This window comes from Epinephelus moara, chromosome 19, assembly GCF_006386435.1.
Source record: "Epinephelus moara isolate mb chromosome 19, YSFRI_EMoa_1.0, whole genome shotgun sequence".
In the NCBI taxonomy this organism is placed as follows: Eukaryota; Metazoa; Chordata; class Actinopteri; order Perciformes; family Serranidae; genus Epinephelus; species Epinephelus moara.
The window spans coordinates 862,789-883,546 of NC_065524.1; the positions used below are offsets into that span (position 1 = coordinate 862,789).

The 20,758-nt window shown below is 42.0% G+C and overlaps 1 protein-coding gene across 2 annotated transcripts in view; it reads right to left on the minus strand.

Annotated features, from left to right (window-relative positions):
- The window catches only part of hspa12a (heat shock protein 12A), a 248,915-nt gene that overhangs the window by 7,506 nt on the left and 220,651 nt on the right, over window positions 1–20,758 (minus strand). For both annotated transcript variants that reach the window (XM_050070830.1, XM_050070829.1), the window contains one exon: window positions 6,550–6,653. In XM_050070830.1, coding sequence (XP_049926787.1) covers window positions 6,550–6,653 — 104 coding nt within the window. The remainder of the gene's footprint in view (window positions 1–6,549; window positions 6,654–20,758) is intronic.

The window sequence follows — 20,758 nt, forward strand, 5'->3', positions numbered from 1 at the left end:
TTTATTAATTGCAGGAAATGTTTAGTTGTTAAGCCATTTCTCATAAGTATAGACATTCACTCTGTTGGAGAGATAGAGAGAAGATTAAAGCGTCAAATTGCGGTAAAAGATGCTGTATAAAAGACAGGCTACAACTTTTTTTCCTTGTCCCCCCCTGGAATTATTCTCTAAAATTTTACTGTTTATTGTCCCCCCCAACTATGAAATGGGATTTTCGCCCCTGGCTGCAATGGCCTCTGATGGTTGGAAGGTATAAGGCTCATTTATGCTCAACGTTAGATATAGAGACAAAAGCAGACTTTTGTCCATACTCTGTGTTTATTTTGTCGGTATTTATGCACTTTTTTTTTTTAAAGCTTAAGCCTTATTTATACTCACTTTACATACAAAAATAGAAGCATCCCTTTCAAACATTGTAAACATCACTGCCCTCATACTCCCATGCATCCTTTATATTGTCATAGATACAGCCATTAGAACCGCTGACATACCCAACATCACATCTGGCTGAGGTCAGTTGTAGACTGTTGTCTATGTGACACACCCAAACAGAGTATGGAAAACCCATGTTGTCACTTGCTGGCAAGGCAAGCAGGATTATAAGACTGGGTGATGTCACGTTGGGTTCACACCGGATGTGGAAGCACCCTGATGTGTCAGTTGTCGCACAGGCGCATTTCTCAGTGCTGGTCAGCGAGCGATTCTGTTCTCTGCTCTGTTTAAATCAGTTGTAGAGCTCTGTCCCTGTCTGCTTGTGTGTGTGATTGTGTACGTATTTTTGTGTCCGTGTGTTTGTGATTGACTGTGTGTGCATGTGTGGCTCTACTTGTCTCTCTCACTCTCTGTTTAGACACAACTGACAAATATGTGTAAGCATGGGATGCATATTCTATCTTTTATCATAGTCAGATCATTTATATAATCATTTCATTTATATTAAATGTGTTTTCTTGCCAAATTGGCTCGTGGCTTAGGGGCCGTTTATACGACAATGATTTCAGTAAAAACAGAAAAGTCTGTCCTTTGCGTTCTAAAAAACTTCTGCGTTTATATGACGATGTTATTGAAACGATCCCCGTTCACACTAGGCCATAAGGTGAATGCAGTTATCGTTTCATCTCGTTCTGACATCTGGGGACTACATGATCTTTACTTCATAAAAAAGATCGATACATGTTCAGCTAATCAGCGGGAGTTCATAGCTCATAACCCCGCAAGAGTCTTGTGATCGGGGTCGTAATTCGGCACTTGTTCCGTCTGAGTATAATGATCTGTTCCGCCTGAGCGTAATGAGATTTGGTACGCGAGTGGTGGCACGGCCGTCACGTGATCGCGCTACACCAATAAGGTACCCACATTTTGTGTCGCCATGGTTTCATTCAGCAGAGGAAAACAGACCCGGAAGTCCTCAAAAGTGAGCAGAAATGAGCTGAAACAGCGCTATTCACATCGCCGTGTCCATGAAACACAATGAGACAAATAGACAATAAGGTGAACTAAGCAAAAATGTCTTAAAACACATTTGATTCAATACCTGGGCATAACCGACGTATTATTACATAGACAACATAGCTGTCCAGTACGGAATACGAGAACGGCCATGTATTTTTTATTTATTTATTTTTTTTTGCACTGTTATCTCGTGATAACGACTTATTATTTCGCTATCTCGATATAACAAAGATTGTTTTCCCGTGATAATTGTCAAGTCTGATGATTGCGCACTGGTTAATGTGATCGTCTTGATTTCAGCCTACAAGAGCTGCCGTGGTCCTGCTAGATGCCTCCTGCTGCTGCTGTTATCATTAGTCACACTTCTACTGTTATTATACACATATGATTATTGTCACATACCGTATATTTCCAAATAGTCGCCCGGTGGCAAATAGCCGCCGGGCACCTAATAGCCGCCGGGGGTTTGACCCCATTTTGCGTATTAAACGCCGGTCCGATTAAACGCCGGGGCGATTATTTCCTCATTCATTGCCTCAAGGAGGGACAGCCCTGCAGGCAGGGAGAGAGCAGCTCGCGAGGGCTGCTCTCTCCCTGCCTGCAGGGCTGAGGGACTGTTTGCGCTTTTACGCACGGGTCGGTGGTGAAGTGGCGCACATGACTCGTGCTACGGACGGACGGACGGACAGACAGCCACGTATCTAAAACAGGTAATACATCTGGCTACATCTTTCCCACATCAAATATCCGTGATCACCTACACCCGCGTGCGTAAAAGCGCACACAATTCCGTGTCCTCTCACCGCGGATGCTGTGATTTGATGGCCCGGTACTCATTGTAGCCCACTCTTATAAGACCCAATAATAATAATAATAATAATAATAATAATAATAATGATAAGCTACTGTGGACCTATATGCCATGCCTTTTAATAAAATTACCAGAGGAGTTTGCTGAAAAGTAAAGTCCTGAATTCCAAATAGTAGCCTGGGCGTTTATTTCACAAAATCGATTTTCACCCCAGGCATTTAAAAGAACCAGGGGTTATTTGCTCAAGGCTTTTATTTTGTTTTGGGTTTTTTTGCACCGACCTGCACCAGGCCGTTATTTGGTTACAGTTCCTGTCCAGTATGTTTTTAGTGCAAAAATACTGTATAATGTAGGGGTGAGTTCGTGTACAAAAATCTCTAAACGTTTAGAGTGGGTCATTTTTTTCGTGTACACGGGTTTCACCGCTGGGTGGTGCTATTGCATTATACCAGTAAAGCCCCAGTTATTTGAATACCAACCGAATGGGCCATTTAACCAATGGTTACAGGTCGCCACACCGAAAGAGGCCAACTCACTGGTGCTATTTTCATTGATTTATCTAAGGCTTTTGATATGGTTGACCACTATCTTCTTCTGGACAAACTGTTTTCTATTGGTTTAAGTCAACAGGCTGTATTATGGTTTAATGCATACCTCCACAATAGACGTCAGTATGTTTCTTTTCATGGTTCTCAGTCCGACTATTTGGTTGTGGATAAAGGTGTTCCGCAGGGTTCTACCTTGGGACCTCTCCTTTTTTCCATTTTTATTAACGACCTACCTCATTTATGCACAAACTGTCTTGTTCATCTTTATGCCGATGATACTGTTATTTACACCTCCAACTCCAACATATCTCAAATCCAACATTCCCTACAGCTTGATTTCAACTCTGTTCAACAATGGTTCTATAACAACAGACTCCTACTCAATCAAAAGAAGTCTTGCAGCATGGTTTTTGGTACACGACACACCCAATCTTATCATCATAATCTGCCCATTCATTTTGTTGATGGCTCACCTCTCCATAAAGTTGACTCATTTAAATATCTTGGACTCTGGATCGACCCTGAACTTTCATTTAAACCCCATATTGATTATATCATAAAAAGAACTTACGGCTGTCTTTCCTTATTATATCGCTCAATCAACTGTTTTACATTTCCAATCAGAAAAAGGATTATCTCCCAGCTGCTATTACCCATCATAGACTATGCCGATATCATATACCAAAACACCTCTGACACCAACCTCAGGCCCCTTAATGTTGTTTTTAATTCATTATGTAGGTTTATTTTGCGATGTCCCTTCAGAACTCACCATTGTCCCCTGTATGAATCACTCAACTGGCTACAGCCCAAATCCAGAAGTCAGTTCCACTGGGTTCTATTCATTTTTAAATGTATTTACTTTAATTGTCCCTCTTATTTAAAATCACTTCTGATTCCCTTCAGATCCTCACATTCTCTCAGAAACATGCAATATCCCTTCTATTCTGTACCCATCATCTCAAAAGAAATTGGCCGTAAAGCATTTAGATACAAAGCCCCGTCTGACTGGAATAATCTTCCACTCTCTCGAAGATCAATCTCCTCCTTTTACTGTTTGAAGTCATCCCTTTTTTGCCATCTCAAAACTAACTGCTCGTGTTTTTAATTTACGCACTAATCAGTCTCTTGTGTCAAATACTGTAATATCTTACTGTATTATTCAAGCTGTCGTATGAAGTGTGTTTATTTTCCTAATCCTGGGTTACTGTACTATGTATATATGTGTGTATATGCAGTATATATGTATAAATATATGTATGTGTGTATCTGTATATATATAATACCTCTTTTTTTTTTCTTTTTCTGCCTAACATCTGAGATATGGGGGTGGGATGGGTGAGGGTGAGTGAGTTGTCTGTATTTTGTTTATTGTAATGTACTGTGTGTATTGTATTGTATTGTAATGTTTGTATGTTTTAGTATTGTTTTGTCTTTATTGTATGTATGTACTGAATGTTGTTTTTTGTGTTGTATATCTCTGTATGTGTCTCTTGGACACTGTAGAAGCCGTATTTCCCATGTATGTCTGCGATTTTCACCGGGGACGCACGCGAGTAATTCAGGCAGACATTACCTGCTTTTCAGCAAACTCCTCTGGTAATTTCATTAAAAGGCATGGCATATAGGTCCACAGTAACTTATCATTATTATTATTATTATTATTATTATTGGGTCTTATAAGAGTGGGCTACAATGAGTACCGGGCCATCAAATCACAGCATCCACGGTGAGAGGACACGGAATTGTGTGCGCTTTAACGCACGCGGGTGTTGGTGATCACGGATATTTGATGTGGGAAAGATGTAGCCAGATGTATTACCTGTTTTAGATACGTGGCTTTCTGTCCGTCCGTCCGTCCGTCAGTCCGTCTGTCTGTCTGTCTGTCCGTCCGTAGCACGAGTCATGTGCGCCACTTCACCACCGATCCATGCGTAAAAGCGCAAACAGTCCCTCAGCCCTGCAGGCAGGGAGAGAACAGCCCTCGCGAGCTGCTCTCTCCCTGCCTGCAGGGCTGTCCCTCCTTGAGGCAATGAATGAGGAAATAATCGTCCTGGCATTTAATCGTACCGGTGTTTAATACGCAAAATGGGGTCAAACCCCCGGCGGCTATTAGATGCCCGGTGGCTATATGCCACCGGGCGACTATTTGGAAATATATGGTATGTGACAATAATCATATGTGTATAATAACAGTAGAAGTGTGACTAATGATAACAGCAGCAGCAGGAGGCATCTGGCAGGACCACGGCAGCTCTTGTAGGCTGAAATCAAGACGATCACATTAACCAGTGCACAATCATCAGACTTGACAATTATCACGGGAAAACAATCTTTGTTATATCGAGATAACGAGATAATTAATTCGTTAACACGAGATAACAGTGCACAAAAAAAACAGTGAGACTTTTTCTAATTCACCTTACGGCCTACACGGAGCCGCAAAATCTACTGGAAACGCTGTAGTATGCACGCCAGGCCAATGGGTGGCAGTGTAAATTTGCAAAGCAACACCACGGCATGACGCCATGCGCCTGCGCTGAAGCGCCTTCCTCTACAACACGGTGACACAATGGCGAAAGCATGCACAGATAACTTTGTCTGGATGGACGACGAGGTGGAGTTGCTACAGTAACAGATCTACACTTCACTTCAAATCAACAGGGTGAGCAGCACAAACAGAGCTCGGCATTGTTGTTGTGATGGTCGGAATGCCTAGTGACTGGAACCGTAATGCGCATGTGCGAAAAGTCTCCGTTTTCAGAGGAACTGCATATTACACGTTTACATGACAATGGAGACGCTGCCGTTTCCAAAATGTTGCACTCTGGAACCCGTTTTCAAATCGTTGCGTTTTCAGGCAACCAAAACGCTGCTGTCATGTAAACGATCGGCCAAAACGCAACTAAAGTTTACTGTTTTCAGTTGAAATCGTTGTCGTATAAACGGCCCCGTAGGCACCGTAACCATTACTGAAGATCATGAGCTGGCCTGGGTGCTCGGCGCTGCACCTTATAGTGTGAACAGCCCAATCAGTTAACAAAAGTGCTGAGAGCAAGCAGGCAGCCCTCCTTCCAAAGCACTTCTGCATCCAGTGTGAGCCCAATTGTTATAATTCTACTGAATTCTACTTGGATCTTATTTTCAGAGATTTTCTGACAATATAGCAGAGAGACGCATGCAGTGAGACTATTAAACAGTAGCCAGATTATTTAAACCACTTCATTCGTTAGTGACTGGCATCTAAATTTTCAATAATAGATCAGCCAGTGGATTTCTAACTGCTAAATGCTTAATGAACTTAATGAACCCCATGTGGTTTACAGTCCTGTTAGCATTTGTTTAGTCTCTCTGATTTATTGACAGAAAAATACTACATGAAGCAAGTATGTGCTGCTTTTTACTGTTACATTTTGCAGACAATCTCTGACATAGATCCTCACTGCAGGGTTAGGTTACAATTGCTTCTGTAAATGAATCGCTCATTGAACTTTCTATAGTCCCTTGTGGCAGTCGTAAAATTAGGTACATTACATGGTATACACTGTCTGATACATAGTTTTCCATGAGGTACTACGACGACACTACAACACAATGACAACTAACTATATCTTGATTTTGTATAAATGTCAGCATGAAAAACACTGTTTTAATTGGCAGCTACAAGATTTATTTGACCACAAAGGTGATAAATACTGCGTGTGTATATGTGTGTTGAGGTGCTGAAATGTAGCTTACTGAGATGTTGGATGATGTGGTCTATGGTGGGCTTGAAGAGGGAATTCATGGCATCTGGACTCATCCTCAGCATCCCCTGTGACGACCATTTAACAAAGTCCACACTAGGAGAGGATGGAAGAGCATATGAAGAACTGAATAAGTATAAATAAGTTCATCTGCAGTCAGGGCTGAGTAATATGATCAAAAGCAATATTACAATATTTATGTGTACAAATTGAAGATAACAATATATATCACAATACAGCAAGAGTTTGCCTAATCCAACACATTCTCACTCTGAACTTGTCAAATGTTGCCTTTTGGTCAGTGGACTTTCATGTTCACACATGACATGCCAGGTATCCTGGGTGTGTCTGTTGCTGATGCTCTGGGTCGCTATGTCAATTTATGCCTGTTTCATGCATTGTGGCTTTTTTAAAATACACTTCAGTTTTCAGAGGACATTTACAGTTTCTGCTTGTTAGATGTATACAGTCTTTTTTAAAATAATCATACAACATCGGCAACAAAAGCACATGGTTAGGTTTAGAGAAAAAAAAACACCTTGGTTTGGCTCTACAGTCATACAGGAAGCGAACACTGGGCTCCTAGGTAAAAGTCCGGTGTTTGTAGGATCCCATCCACCACCCCTCCCATCCCCCCTACAGGGCATTTCCAGCTCCAAACTGTTATGAGATGGCGTTTCAAACTGACACCATCTGACAGTGTTATACAGCAAAACTGCTGGTGAATTGTACCACCCGGCGGCAAATCATACTGCCGCAAATAGATGCCTTTTTTGGTCTAAATCATATATCAAATAAAAATAAAACTAATAAAATGTTGAGTGCACTGAACTGTGTTCCTGTTATTATTACATCAGACAAAACTGTTCATACATAGGCTTCAGGTACAATCTGCTAAATAATGCTAACATAATCATATAAAAAAATAGCACAATGTTCATATGATCATGATTCTATTCCACTGAAAGTCACTAAAAAATGCTATTGGATTATGGCTCAGTGCTATCTCCAAAACTATACTGGTCTAGACACATTTTATTACAAATAGGATAAAAGTCCTGTGGATCTGATAAAAAGGGTCTATTAAAGCTGTATATATAATGCTGACATTAATGTAATTTAAAAATGGCATGGAAACAATGACATCAATGTTATCAACTAAGCTTACTAACATGTGATGGAACTTTTTTTTATTGTGACCTTTGTTCATTCACCAGACCTGATGCGGCACAATACAAAACAAAGACTCCATAGCCATGGTGCTGTACGCTAAATGCCAACATCAACCTGCTAATATGCTCTCAGTGATAATGTCAACATGTTGATGTTTAACAATCAGTGTCTCTGTGTGGTGGTGCGCAGGTGTGTCTCTGTACCAGTTTCATGTCTGATGAAGGGCCTGTGCCCGAAACATCACATGTGGTGATATTCAGATTAAATCTTGGGAGCTGTATCTAGTGTGCGGACTCAACTTTTTCTACATTGATGCCTCTTTGTGGTCCAGCACCTAGGCTAAGCCTTTTCTAGGATGTGCGTGTCCTTTTGTTCTCTTTGACTTTTTGATTGGCACAGCACTCCCCGAGTGACTCCCATTTTTTAAGACATCCACAGCTGTGTCTTGATTTTCACAGAACGCTCCACCACCATGGATTCTAGTGCTGCTGCTACCTTTGAGTTCACTCAAGAGGATTACTTGCGCATTATTTTGCAAGACTCACTGTTCAGTGGCACCAGCTGAGCCAATGCTGAGGTTTCCACCAGTACTCTGGAAAGACTGTAGGAAAGAGAAACACGTTTATACCTGCATGCAGTCACACTCAGTGACTATATGAGAGTGAAAAGGAGCCCACGCGGCCTAAGGATTAACAAGGGCCTCATTATTGGCAAAGACAATGATACCTTCTGTGACAGATGGAGCGAGATATTGAATAAATGTTCATTTGATTTGATGGCACTCACGATCTAGGAGGTGTCGCCAAATCTCGCAGGACAAACGACTTCTGGGAAACAAGCTCGCAGACACGGACAAACTCAAACAGCTCTTGGACCTGTGTGAACATCTCAAGAATGAACTAGCCAAAGAAATTACCGCCTCCAAGAAGAGGAAGTTTTAAAGAGATGCTGCAGATTACGACAGCGGGAGAGTGTATCAATGGAAAAATCCGACTTTGTGGAGGACACGAGGATCCAGGGACGAGAGCAGCAAAGATTGGAGAGGTAACGTTAACTTCGCATCGACTTGTGGCCGGGCTCCACCGGGCACGCCAGCGGCGCGAGTCCTGTAGCAGCTCGCCCCCCATCAATTACAGCGGCTCGGCAACGGGAGTGGCGCGACAACCCCCGTCTGTGGCGCGACAACTCTCTATTTTACGCAGCTCTTCTATTTTTGTCGCGCTACGCTCCCCTACGTGACCCTCCAGCAGATAAAAACTACATGAAATAGTGTGCTAAACGAGCACAATGTGTTTTTAAATGAATAAACCATTATCAGAGGTGATATGTGATGATTTTTTTTCATGCATTTACCCAAGTTTATCCGTGTAAATAAGAAAACGAGTAGCCTAGATGACAAACAGTACAGTGAACTTGTAGATAACTCAAATATATGTAATAACTTAGATGGAAAATGCTTTAACATTTCATGCAGCCTACATGCAGCCTCCCGGGTCGGCAAACAGTAAACAACCCCGCTGGCTTCTCTACGTGTCGCTTCCGTGCGCAGTCAGTGGAGCCCAAATTATGCTGCCGTCTATTGGTAGCCGGAACCGGGATTGATACGGTTTCCAGTCCGGAAAGGTACAAAAGAACACCCGTTCTACCCGGAGGTCTCGTCATCAAACTCGGGCAAGGTCCAGGTAGACCGAGTCGGTAGAATTGACGTCACGACGAAGATGGCTGTGCACATTGTGAATGGTAAACAAAGTTATTTGTCCTCAATTTGTCCTCGTATATGCTGTTTAATTAAGCGTTTGTGTTGTAAAAATCATACAATTACTTTGCAATGGCATTTCTGTTTCCACTGTTGATTTGTGTTGGAAAAAAGTCTGTGCAAGCCCGTTGTAGCCTAAAGTCGTTTGAACCAGCAAAGTCTCCGTTGCTCAGCAACCATGTAAACAAAAACAAACTTACGGCGCGCCGCCACACTTTCCGTACTGTTGCAATGAAACGCTTTCAGGTCAGACGTGTCATACGGTCATATAAATCCGACAAGGAATGACCGGCCTGGATTGCCAAATGAATGCGGCATAATACGCCATGACGCTACGCTGACGTGACGCTTGCGTTTGCAGCTGGTGGAGCCCGGCCGTAACCGTCACCAAACACAGTACCAGTCGACTACAGACCTGGACGAGGACTCCGAATCCAGTGCCCACTCTCATACAAGCGGCTCTTTTTTAGACGGCGGGAGAGGCGACGAATCCAGGAGACCATTTCACGCACAAAGAAGAAGAAATGCCTGGCGGGGGAAGGGCTGCTCCCGTCAGAGATCCATATCTGACTCGCCGGAGACAGAACAGGTACACAATGTAATTAATTTATCTAGTCAAACTGTATCGGATACCTGTTTGGCCGCCTTAAGCAGAGGCCTGTCATTTGTTCCCACCACACACTGCAAAGACTTTGACACCATCGTAGACTTGCATAAATTCTTTTGGACGTTGAGGCTTAAAGAGTTTTTCAGTGGCAATGACAGGCCTTCTCCTAACTCTCCTCCGGTCTCCATCCAAGGTACGGATGAGGTGACGCAACACGCTGATACCACCAGCACGAGTCAAAGAACCATCACTGGAGCACAAACTCACTTCAGAGGTAAAAGTACCTTTATTCCCCCTAACACAGTGTTTCTCAAAGTGTGTGGCGCGCCTCCCTGGGGGGGCTCGGAGGCATCGCAGGGGTGGCGCGAGTCACCCGGGGGGAAAGGAGGGGGGAACTAATGTTTGGACGTCGGAATTTTTTTCGCAGCGGAACCATAAACAAACCGTGCTTTCACCCGCCTTTTATAGCAACTGTGTTCAAGTCTGTTGGTTTTCAAAATGGAGAGATATTTGACAGGGACGAAAAGAAAAACGAGTGATGCTTCTGAGACCTCCTCAGTTGACAGTAGGCCTAATCAAAAAGCCAAGTCAAGAAAATATGATGAAGCCTATCTTGCTCTTGGGTTCACGGTGAATGTGGTCGGAGATGAAGAGAGACCCCTGTGTCTTTTGTGTCTGAAAACTCTGGCAGCTGACAGTATGAGACCCAACAAGTTAAAAAGACACTTGGAGACAATACACCCCAGTAACGTCAATAAACCACTCGACTTCTTTAAGAGAAAACTCAGTGAATATCGTCAGCAGGAACATCGGTTTGTAAAAGCTGCATCTGTGAACAACAACGCACTATTAGCATCATACAAAGTGGCGTATAGGATTGTACAGTGCAAGAAACCCCACACTATAGCAGAGGAGCTGATACTGCCCGCAGCTTTAGATATGGTGTCAACTATTCTTGATGAGAAAAGCGCTGAAAAATTGAAGGCTGTCCCTCTGTCCAATGACACAGTTGCAAGACGTATAAGTGACATTTCAGATGATCTGGAAGAACAACTCACTGAAAAACTGAAAGACAAACGCTTTGCCTTACAAGTGGATGAGGCGACTGACAGCAATAAAGACTGCTTGTTAATTGCTTATGTGCGCTTTGTCACGTCTGAGTCACTGTATGAGGATTTGCTGTTTTGCAAATACATAAGAAGCAGAGCGACAGCTGATGAGCTCTTTAAGCTTCTTGACAGTTACCTGACAGAACATGGGCTAAAATGGGAGAACTGTATTGGCGTTTGCACGGATGGTGCACAGACCATGGCTGGGAAAAAGCAGGGATTGCAGGCGCTAATCAAGCGGGTCTCGCCAAATGCGCAATGGACGCACTGTGTCATACACAGAGAAGCGCTCGCAACAAGGCAGATGAGCCCTGAATTAAACGACGTACTGACGGACGTCATTAGAGTGGTCAATTTCATCAAAACAAGACCCCTGAAAGCGCGGCTGTTCTCCACACTTTGTGATGAGATGGGAGCGACACATTCAGCTGTGTTGTTCCACAGCGAGGCCAGGTGGCTCTCCCGAGGAAAAGTGCTGTCACGAGTCTTCGAGCTCAGAGAGGAAATTCGGGTGTTTTTGGAGGATGAGGATATGCATGACGTTGCCACCAAGTTTAATGATGAACAATTTCTGATGAAACTGGCCTATCTCAGCGATGTATTTGGAAAGCTGAATGAATTAAATCTTCAGCTTCAAGGCAGAGACAAGCACCTTCCTCACCTGGCAGACAAGATCAGCGCATTCACTCGAAAGCTGGAGATGTGGGGCAGGCGACTTGATCAAGGAAACATTGATTTCTTTGAGAATCTGAGTGAATTTGCTGAAACGAGTGATTCTTGCGCCACCACAGTGATTCCATGTCTTCAAGAGCACATCTGTTCTCTGAGAGGATTCTTTCAAAAATACTTCCCAGACAACAGTGCTCAGTATGACTGGCTAAGAAATCCATTCAACGCAGCAGTACCTGCTGATTTCAGTTCTGCTGAAGAGGACCAGTTCATTGAGATGACATCAGACTCCACCCTGAGGATGAGGTTTACAGCACAGACACTGACTGAATTCTGGCTTGGTGTGGAGAGGGAGCATCCACTCATAGGGCAAAGGGCTGTGGGCATTCTGCTTCCCTTCGCCACATCCTATCTCTGTGAGATAGGCTTTTCTGCTGTTGCCTCACTAAAAACAAAGTACAGATCCAGGCTCAATATTGAACATGACTTGAGAGTGGCAGTATCAAGCCTGCAACCCCGTTTTGAAAAGATGTGCAGCACAAAACAGGCTCATTGCAGCCATTAATGCCGTGGTAAGAATTAATTGTCACAGACTCATCTTTCTTGCCAGATATCTGCATTTGTCCTTTTTTGTACATAGGCCTACTGAACTTCATTGATATTGTTCTTGCAAAGTGAATGCACATTTTACTACTTTTTTCTAGTTGTGAAAAAGCACAGTAAAAGGAATATTCAGGATTTTGATATGCATTTGTTCTTTTTTTGCACATACTGAACTTCATTGATATTGTTCTTGCAAAGTGAATGCACATTTTATTACTTTTTTCTAGTTGTGAAAATGCACAGTAAAAGGAATATTCAGGATTTTGATATGCATTTGTTCTTTTTTTGCACATACTGAACTTCATTGATATTGTTCTTGCAAAGTGAATGCACATTTTATTACTTTTTTCTAGTTGTGAAAAAGCACAGTAAAAGGAATATTCCTGATTTTGATATGTCAATAAAGTTAAACATGGCCTATTTTGTCACAATTCTGTTGGGGTGGGGGGAATGAAAATTTTTCTTCCTCCAAAGGGGGGAATGACAGAAAAAGTTTGAGAACCACTGCCCTAACAAGAGAAATGCCTCTATTGACACCTACTGTAGGTAGGTTGAGAATGATGTTTCCCTCCTCCTCAAAAGAAAAAAGGAATATAGAGTGTCTCATAATCTGACTAAAAATCAGTTAAGTGAATTAAAGGCTCTTAAAAATGACAGCACACTGGTCATCCGGACTGCAGATAAGGGTGGAGCTATCGTCATCCAGGACCGCACCGCATATGAGGGTGAAATCCAGAGACAATTAAGCAATACGACATTTTACAGACAACTTAATCACAATCCCACACAAGAGTTTAAAGAGCACATCAGGAGGAAATTGGATTGTTTTCCGGAGAGTGGACAAATCACCAGAACTGAACACAGCTTCATGGTTGTGGACTCTCCTGTGACACCAGTGCTGTACACCTTACCTAAAATACACAAAAGCTACACAGATGTCCCTCCAGGTCGGCCTATTGTTGCTGCCATCGGCTCACTCACAGAAAACATTTCAGCCTTCGTAGATCACTTTCTCCAGCCTTTGGTCATGTCACTTCCATCATATGATAAAGACTCCATGGAATTCATTAAAATGATTCAATCCATCGAAATGCCAGAGGAATCTTTTTTAGTGACTATGGATATTGAATCCCTATATACAAATGTACCTTTTGAAGGGGGGTTAAGGGCTTCAGAATTTTTCCTCAATCAGCGTTCTCATGGCATTCCCAGTACTATTTGTATTTTGGATCTCATTGAGACTATACTCACCTCCAACTTTTTTCTGTTTGGCCCTGACTTCTACCTCCAGGCGTCAGGAAAGAGTATGGGAGCAAAAATGGCTCCTAGCTTTGCTTCCCTCTACTGTGGATTCTTCGAACATGACATAATCTTCAACCAACAACGCAATCCTCATCTACCCTTCATCTCCAGCTGGAGGAGGTACATAGATGATGTATTTTTTGTCTGGAGTGGTTCTGAAACACAACTTAAGGAATTCCATGACTTCATAAACACTAACAACCACCACTTGAAATTCACCATGGACTATGATAAACACAAGATGAACTTTTTAGATATCCTTGTGTACAGAGATCAAAACAGACTTTGTTCTAATCTGTACCGTAAGAGCACTGACAGAAACTCCATTCTCCACGGCACATCTTTCCACCCAGTACCATTGAAAAAGAGTCTGCCCATTTCACAGTTCAGTTGCATCCGATGCATCTGCAGCTCTGATGTTGATTTCCAAATCCAGGCAGATGACCTAGAGAAACGTTTTCTACACAGACAATACAAACGTGAGTGGGTTACACAGGCACGCACCAAATTTCCAATTTCAGTACTCTCCTCTGGGCAAAGCATTTGAGGACATCATCAGGAAACACTGGCACATTGTTGAGTCTGATCCCACACTCAAGTTCTTCACCTCACCTCCTCGGATTGTCTATAAGACACTACCTAACCTGAGCAATATGCTGGTGAGAGCCCACCTCCCACCACTTGCGCAGCCTCATTTACTGACTGTTCCCCATGGTAACTACAGATGCGGCCGTTGTACTCAGTGTAACTTCACACATAATACACAAATTTTCAGCCACCCAAGTACTGGTAGACCTTTCAACATCAATGGCATGATTATTTGTAACACCAAGAATGTCATCTACATTCTTAAATGCCCATGTGGCTTAGCCTACGTTGGAAAGACTACTAGAGCATTAAAAACTAGGATCTCAGAGCACAGGTCCAGCATCCGTAACCATGACAACAGAAGCTCAGTAGCAGTACACCTTACACAGACTTCACATAATGTGTGCTCCCTTAGATATGTTGGTATTGAACAGGTCAAACTACCCAGTCGGGGAGGTGATGTAAACTCTCTTTGACTGAGGAGAGAAGCATTTTGGATCTACACCCTTGGCACTCTTTCTCCGAAAGGTCTAAATGAGGAGTTTGACCTGAGGCCTTTCCTGTGACACTTCCTTTTGACTGTTCTATGCGTTGTATGCTTGCTCTTAGTGTTTGAACCATTATTATGCTGATGTTGATGATGATGATGTTGACTCTTGTATTTTGATGATGATTACCTTGTGCTGACATTAGCATTTGATGCTTGTGGTTGTTCGTGGGTTTTGGTACATGGCACCATTGCTCCAGTGGTGATGTTGACATGACTTTCTCTTATTTTCTCTTCTTGTATATAGCTGTGGACAATTTGAAATGTCTTGTTCTTCTATATCACTACTTTTTAGAGTAGCAGAGGTGCCTCTTCTTTCAGGTATTTCTTCTACTTTCTTTTTTCTTCTTGATATTACATCACAGTATTAGGGATATCGGCCGCCGATACTAGCAAAAAACGGGCATCGGCATCGGATTGGACTGCATGGAAAAATGCTGATCCAAGAACTGCGAACTCCGATTTCACGGAATCTGCTCCAGGTTTTTCGGCCAGCCCAGCGCTCCGCGAGTCAAGCAGTCTATTCCAGTGATCCGCTCCAGCTCTTACTATCAATCCAACAGGCCAGCATGCAGACGGCAGACACAGGAGGGTAGGAAGAGTAGTGGTCAACTTAGTTAAGTGACTATTTGTTTTCTGCTCTGGTTTTTTGAGAGTGATATTTTTATTTGGTTAACACTCTTACTGTTTAAGTAAAGAGCACTGATGGCACTGTTTTGGGCACAATTAGTGAAATTGGAGACATGGATGGACTACAAAAACACTACTAAAATAACTGAAAAGGAAAGGCTGCATTGTTTGTTAAATGCCAACAATGTCTTGTGGTGTTAATCTTTTTTTATTTATTAGGGGAGCAAAGCACAAGTGTGTGGAGTCTTGCTGCTATTTTAATTTCATTGTTAGAAATTTTAAAGATTTCTTGTGTTGATCTATTTTCTATTTATTAAGGGGCCAAAGCAAACCAGCTATATTTTTTATTTAATGTTAATGTTCAAATTTAAAGTTTGTTTATTTAACCCTGTTAAATAAATAGAGATAAACAGGTCAGTTTCTCATACCAACTGTTGTGGATCATTCTAACTAACCCAATTAAGTAGTTGTTCTTGTTAGAGTAATATTGCTTGATCAAACCTTTTCTAACATGACAGACAACAAAATAAGTGAATATGTATAATACGCGCTTGGATCGGATTGGTATCGGTATCGGCCAAAACTCAAGGCTGTAACATCGGTATCAGATCGGAAGTGAAAAAGCTGGATCGGGACATCCTTACACAGTATGACGGTTTATACCTGATGTTCTTTGTCATGTGATATTCAAGTTGTTTCGATCTTACTTTTTCACATGCTGATTGTGATTATCATTATTGCTGTGTATTGATGTGAAATGATGTGTATTGATTATTAGCATTATTGATGATCATTTGTATTGTACTTTGGGGATTAGATATGATCATATATGTGTATTTTTTATTATTCTTTTGTTTACCACATCATATGACCTGTCAGATGATCCCTGACATTGATTTAAGCAGGTGTGTCTCTGTACCAGTTTCATGTCTGATGAAGGGCCTGTGCCCGAAATGTCACATGTGGTGATATTCAGATTAAATCTTGGGAGCTGTATCTAGTGTGCGGACTCAACTTTTTCTACATTTCTATAACAATCAGTGATTACCATGTTCACCATCTCAGTCTTGCATGTTAGAATGCTAACATTTACTACTTAGCATATAACACAAATGATGAGGCTGATAGGTTGGTCATTAGCTCTGAGGGTATTTGGTTATAGAACCAAAGTATTGGACACATTAAAATGTTGACCTGATGATGGAGTTAAATGAAAAGTCACGGGATTAACAAAGGCAGCAGGATTCATCCTCTAAGGACCATGAAGCAATCCACCCAACAGTACTGAGATATTTCAGTCTGGACTAAAGTGGTGGACTGACTGATATTACCAACTCTATACCGCTAAAGCACCCTCCTTGCTGTGCCTCTTTGACACTTCTGACAGTACTTCAACTCAGTGTTCACCTGAACAAAGGTTAAGAGGCCACTATACTCCGTCAGATCTCCTTGTCAGATGGTCAAATAGTTTTTGGAAACCCCCTCCCCTCAAACTTTTCTGACATGAGATGGGGGCTGTGCTAGACCATTTCTATAACTTCAAAACTGGCAATCTAATATTCACACCCACGTCATGCAGTTATCTGCCAGCTGTCTGTAGGTGATGAACATCTCTCTCTCTGCTTCTCTTTATTCTTGACACAGCTATTTCTTTCACTTGTCATGTGAACAATGGAGTGCAACACCAAAAATGTGTTCTGAGAAAGACTGTCTAAAAATCAGAGGTGTCCTGAGCAGATCAGGAGGATACAGGCATATTTTAGAGGATCAGCTAAAATAAAGCCAACCAAAATCCTATCCTTCTGTTATTGTAATTTGCTGTATTTTGTCCATGTCAGCCTGCTAGCATTGCACTCACAGACAGTACAAAATAAATTGATGTAGCCACTGTGTAGCCAGTGGTATGTGAACTACCATTCTGAAGCCTAAAATTTGGCATTATGGCCATCGCCATCTTGTTTTTTGAAGCCAGGAGTGACCATATTTGGATGATAGGGTGGAGCTGTTGAGGAGCGAAGGGTGGATCTGACTGGGAAACCCGAGGCCACCACCATGGTAGTGACTTGTCAATCACAAGGCAGCCACACCCCAAAGCATACCCTGCTTTATGATCGATTTTTTTTTCTAAATGAACAAAGTGAACATCATGCTGTATTGAAGAAAACTTGAAACTAGCGATTAAGACCATAAAGTCATTAGGAAAGTGTTTACTGAGGTAACAAATTAAGTGAAAATTAGGGTCATTTCCTTATCGACTTTGATACAATCAGACTTCTTTTTGCAACTGTTGGAGTTGCCCCCAGGTGGCTAATAGAAATAATTCAGGTTTAAGGCACTTCTGCATTGGCTTCACTTTTCAGACCTAGAGAAAATTAAGTAAATACATTTACTCAACCGTACTTAAGTACAATTTTGAGGTACTTGTACTTGAGTTTTTCCATTTTATGCTACTTTTGTCATGCCCTCTACCTTTGCATAGCCTGCAGTGTCTCTCTCTCCCCCTCTCCTTTTCCCTCTCTGTGTTTGTCTGTGATGGCTTGGAGAGGACATGGGCGTGCCAGACACTCCTACCAGGACTCAGCTCTTCCACATCCACCTTGCCAGATCGTGTTGCCTGTTCAGTCAGTCTGTTTTCAACTTGCTGCCTTTTTGCCTCACCATAATCCTGTTTTCCTCTCCCTGCAGATCTGTCCGCTCTGCTTTCAGTCCCTGTCTCCACATCTCATCCTGTTGGCGTCATCTCCTTGCTCTGGATCCCTAAGCGGCTCAGCTTCGCGCCGGAATCCCCCTGGATCAGTTCAGCTCAGGTTTCCCGGGTTTGGCACCCTGCTCTGCTCAGCCCTGGCTTCCCCTCTGCTGAAGGAAAACTACTGGCTCACATCCATTTCATATTCCCTGCAATTAACATCTTCAGTAACTCAAACTCAAACTCCTGTCTCCTGCCTCTCTGTGTCTTGCACTTGGGTTCAGTCCACTGCATTTCAGAGGGAAATGCTGTACTCCACCAAATTAATTTTGACAGCTTCAGTTACTCACTATTTTGCAGATTCAGATTACTAATACAAAATATCAATCAACTAAAACAATGACATATTAAATAGGTTAATCTATCCAGCAGTATATAAAGTAATTCAAATGAACTCTTACCTTTACCAGCTGCAACATCAATGTGATGAGCACATTAATGTTTCAGTTATATAATCAAGTCAGTTTACATCCGTGTCTGTGAAAACATGGATGCTTCACACACATCTTCCCCTGGCAGCACAGAAGATCTACAATCAGCACAGTTTGAAGGTGGACACCAAAGATTAGAGTCACCAGTTTAGTATCTGACCAAATGTCTCCCCTTCTGTTCCTGAGATATGACATTGAATAATGGACAGAAAAGTGTTTTATGCAGAATATTATGATGCCACAGTAAAGTTGACCTTTGACCTTTAGCGTATAAAATGCCAATTTTAAAGAAATTACCTAGATATCACATTCACAAGAATGAGACAGGTAAGTTCACAGTGACCTTTGACCACCAAAAACTAATCAACAGTGTCATAGATTAATCATGTGCTATTTGCCTCAGTCCTATCTCTTAAGGCCTACAGGCATATCTCTTTAGGCCTAATGCAGTCTGTCTCTCAAAGCATAAATCCTGAAAGAATCCATAGTATCCGTCTGTCTGATTCCACGTGTGTTCATGTTAGCCCCTCCAAAGACTTTCCAGCACAATGAGATAGACTGAGTTCTTCCAGTTAGGCGTCAGAAGAGCCTGGGGGGCACTGAGCACTCCAGTTTCAACTATATAAATATCTTTTAATGTCCCTCACTGTGGGATTATGAAAATCCACACAGACATGAGACAGGGCCATTAAAATCTAGACTCCACGCTTGTCCCAGAAGTCTCTCAATATATTACTCTAATGGCTGGAAGTGAAAAGTTATAACACCATTTATATCTTCTCCATCTAAGAAAGAGATCTAATGCCATGTTCTTTCATCAAGTCAGGAGGTGAAAAAAAAATCTGTTTCATACCAAGTGGTGCTTGCGTCAGCATTGCCTTTTCAATTTATCTCTTCATAAACCCTGAGATCCAGGAGCACTTCTTATCACATCTGGTTTGACTGTGATGATAAAACTTAAAATATTTACAGGCATTCCATTTCAAATTCTTTGTTGTTTTTTTTTTAGATTTTAATTTGAAAAAGTTTGCATATGCTTCCTGTCTTCTTGTGTTCTATTATCCATAAACATAATGTCACTACACCTGGTGTAGACACACCATCGGTCATCACAACTGATTAATTAGCTTCAAACACTGTTTTTAAAGTCATATGCACTGAAATTTTGGGATTTGGTTGAATTTAAAACAAATAATGTAACAAAGCAAGAAATAATCTACTTCCAAACAATATTAAGAAAATGTTTTGTGACAGGGAGGGGGGATATAATTTAAGAGAAAAATTCAATCTAAAAACCACTGTGTTCGTACAACTTTGAAAAGTAGGTGTATTTCAATGTGTGGGTTGGATTTGTGGAATGTATTAGATGAGGAGTTAGAGGGAAGCACTACTAGAGAGCACTTTAAAAGGGTGTAAAGAGACAGCATTTTTAGGCCCTGATCACAAAGAAAGTGTTTTAGCAGCTGGAGGCAGCTTTTTGTAATTGTGTTTAATGAGAATGAAGCTTTTTGTTCGCTGTTTTTGTGTCGCCATGAGCCTCGCGTTTCTGCACTCTAGGCGCCTGGTGTTTTTGCCGGCAAACTGGTGTTGTCCAATTGGATGATTTGAGAGGCAGGCCTATGGAGGTGAAACTGGTGGTAGCAGTTGCTGGATACCCAGAGCTATGGCCCGATGATAGACAGCAGGTTATCAAACTGCCCCCAAGTCATGCTTAAATTTGCCTGGAAAACCATCATGGAGGTGAAGCTCCAGGACCAACTGGTGGTACTGCTCATGATCCACCATCTTTTTAGGGTATTTGCTGACGGCATCTCACCCTCAACCAGAGCTACAGCAAGTACCCTCTGCCTGTCCATTTTAGGAACTAGCTACTAATTACTGTGAAATTAATAAAATAAAATAAATAAACTGTAGATTGATTACACAGGAGGGTTAGGGTAAGGAGGTGATGAGGTGGTTGCCTGGCAACAATAAAAAGCTGCAACAAGCATTGTTTTTACTAGTGGCATCCCAAAACAACAACAAAAAAAACAAAAACAA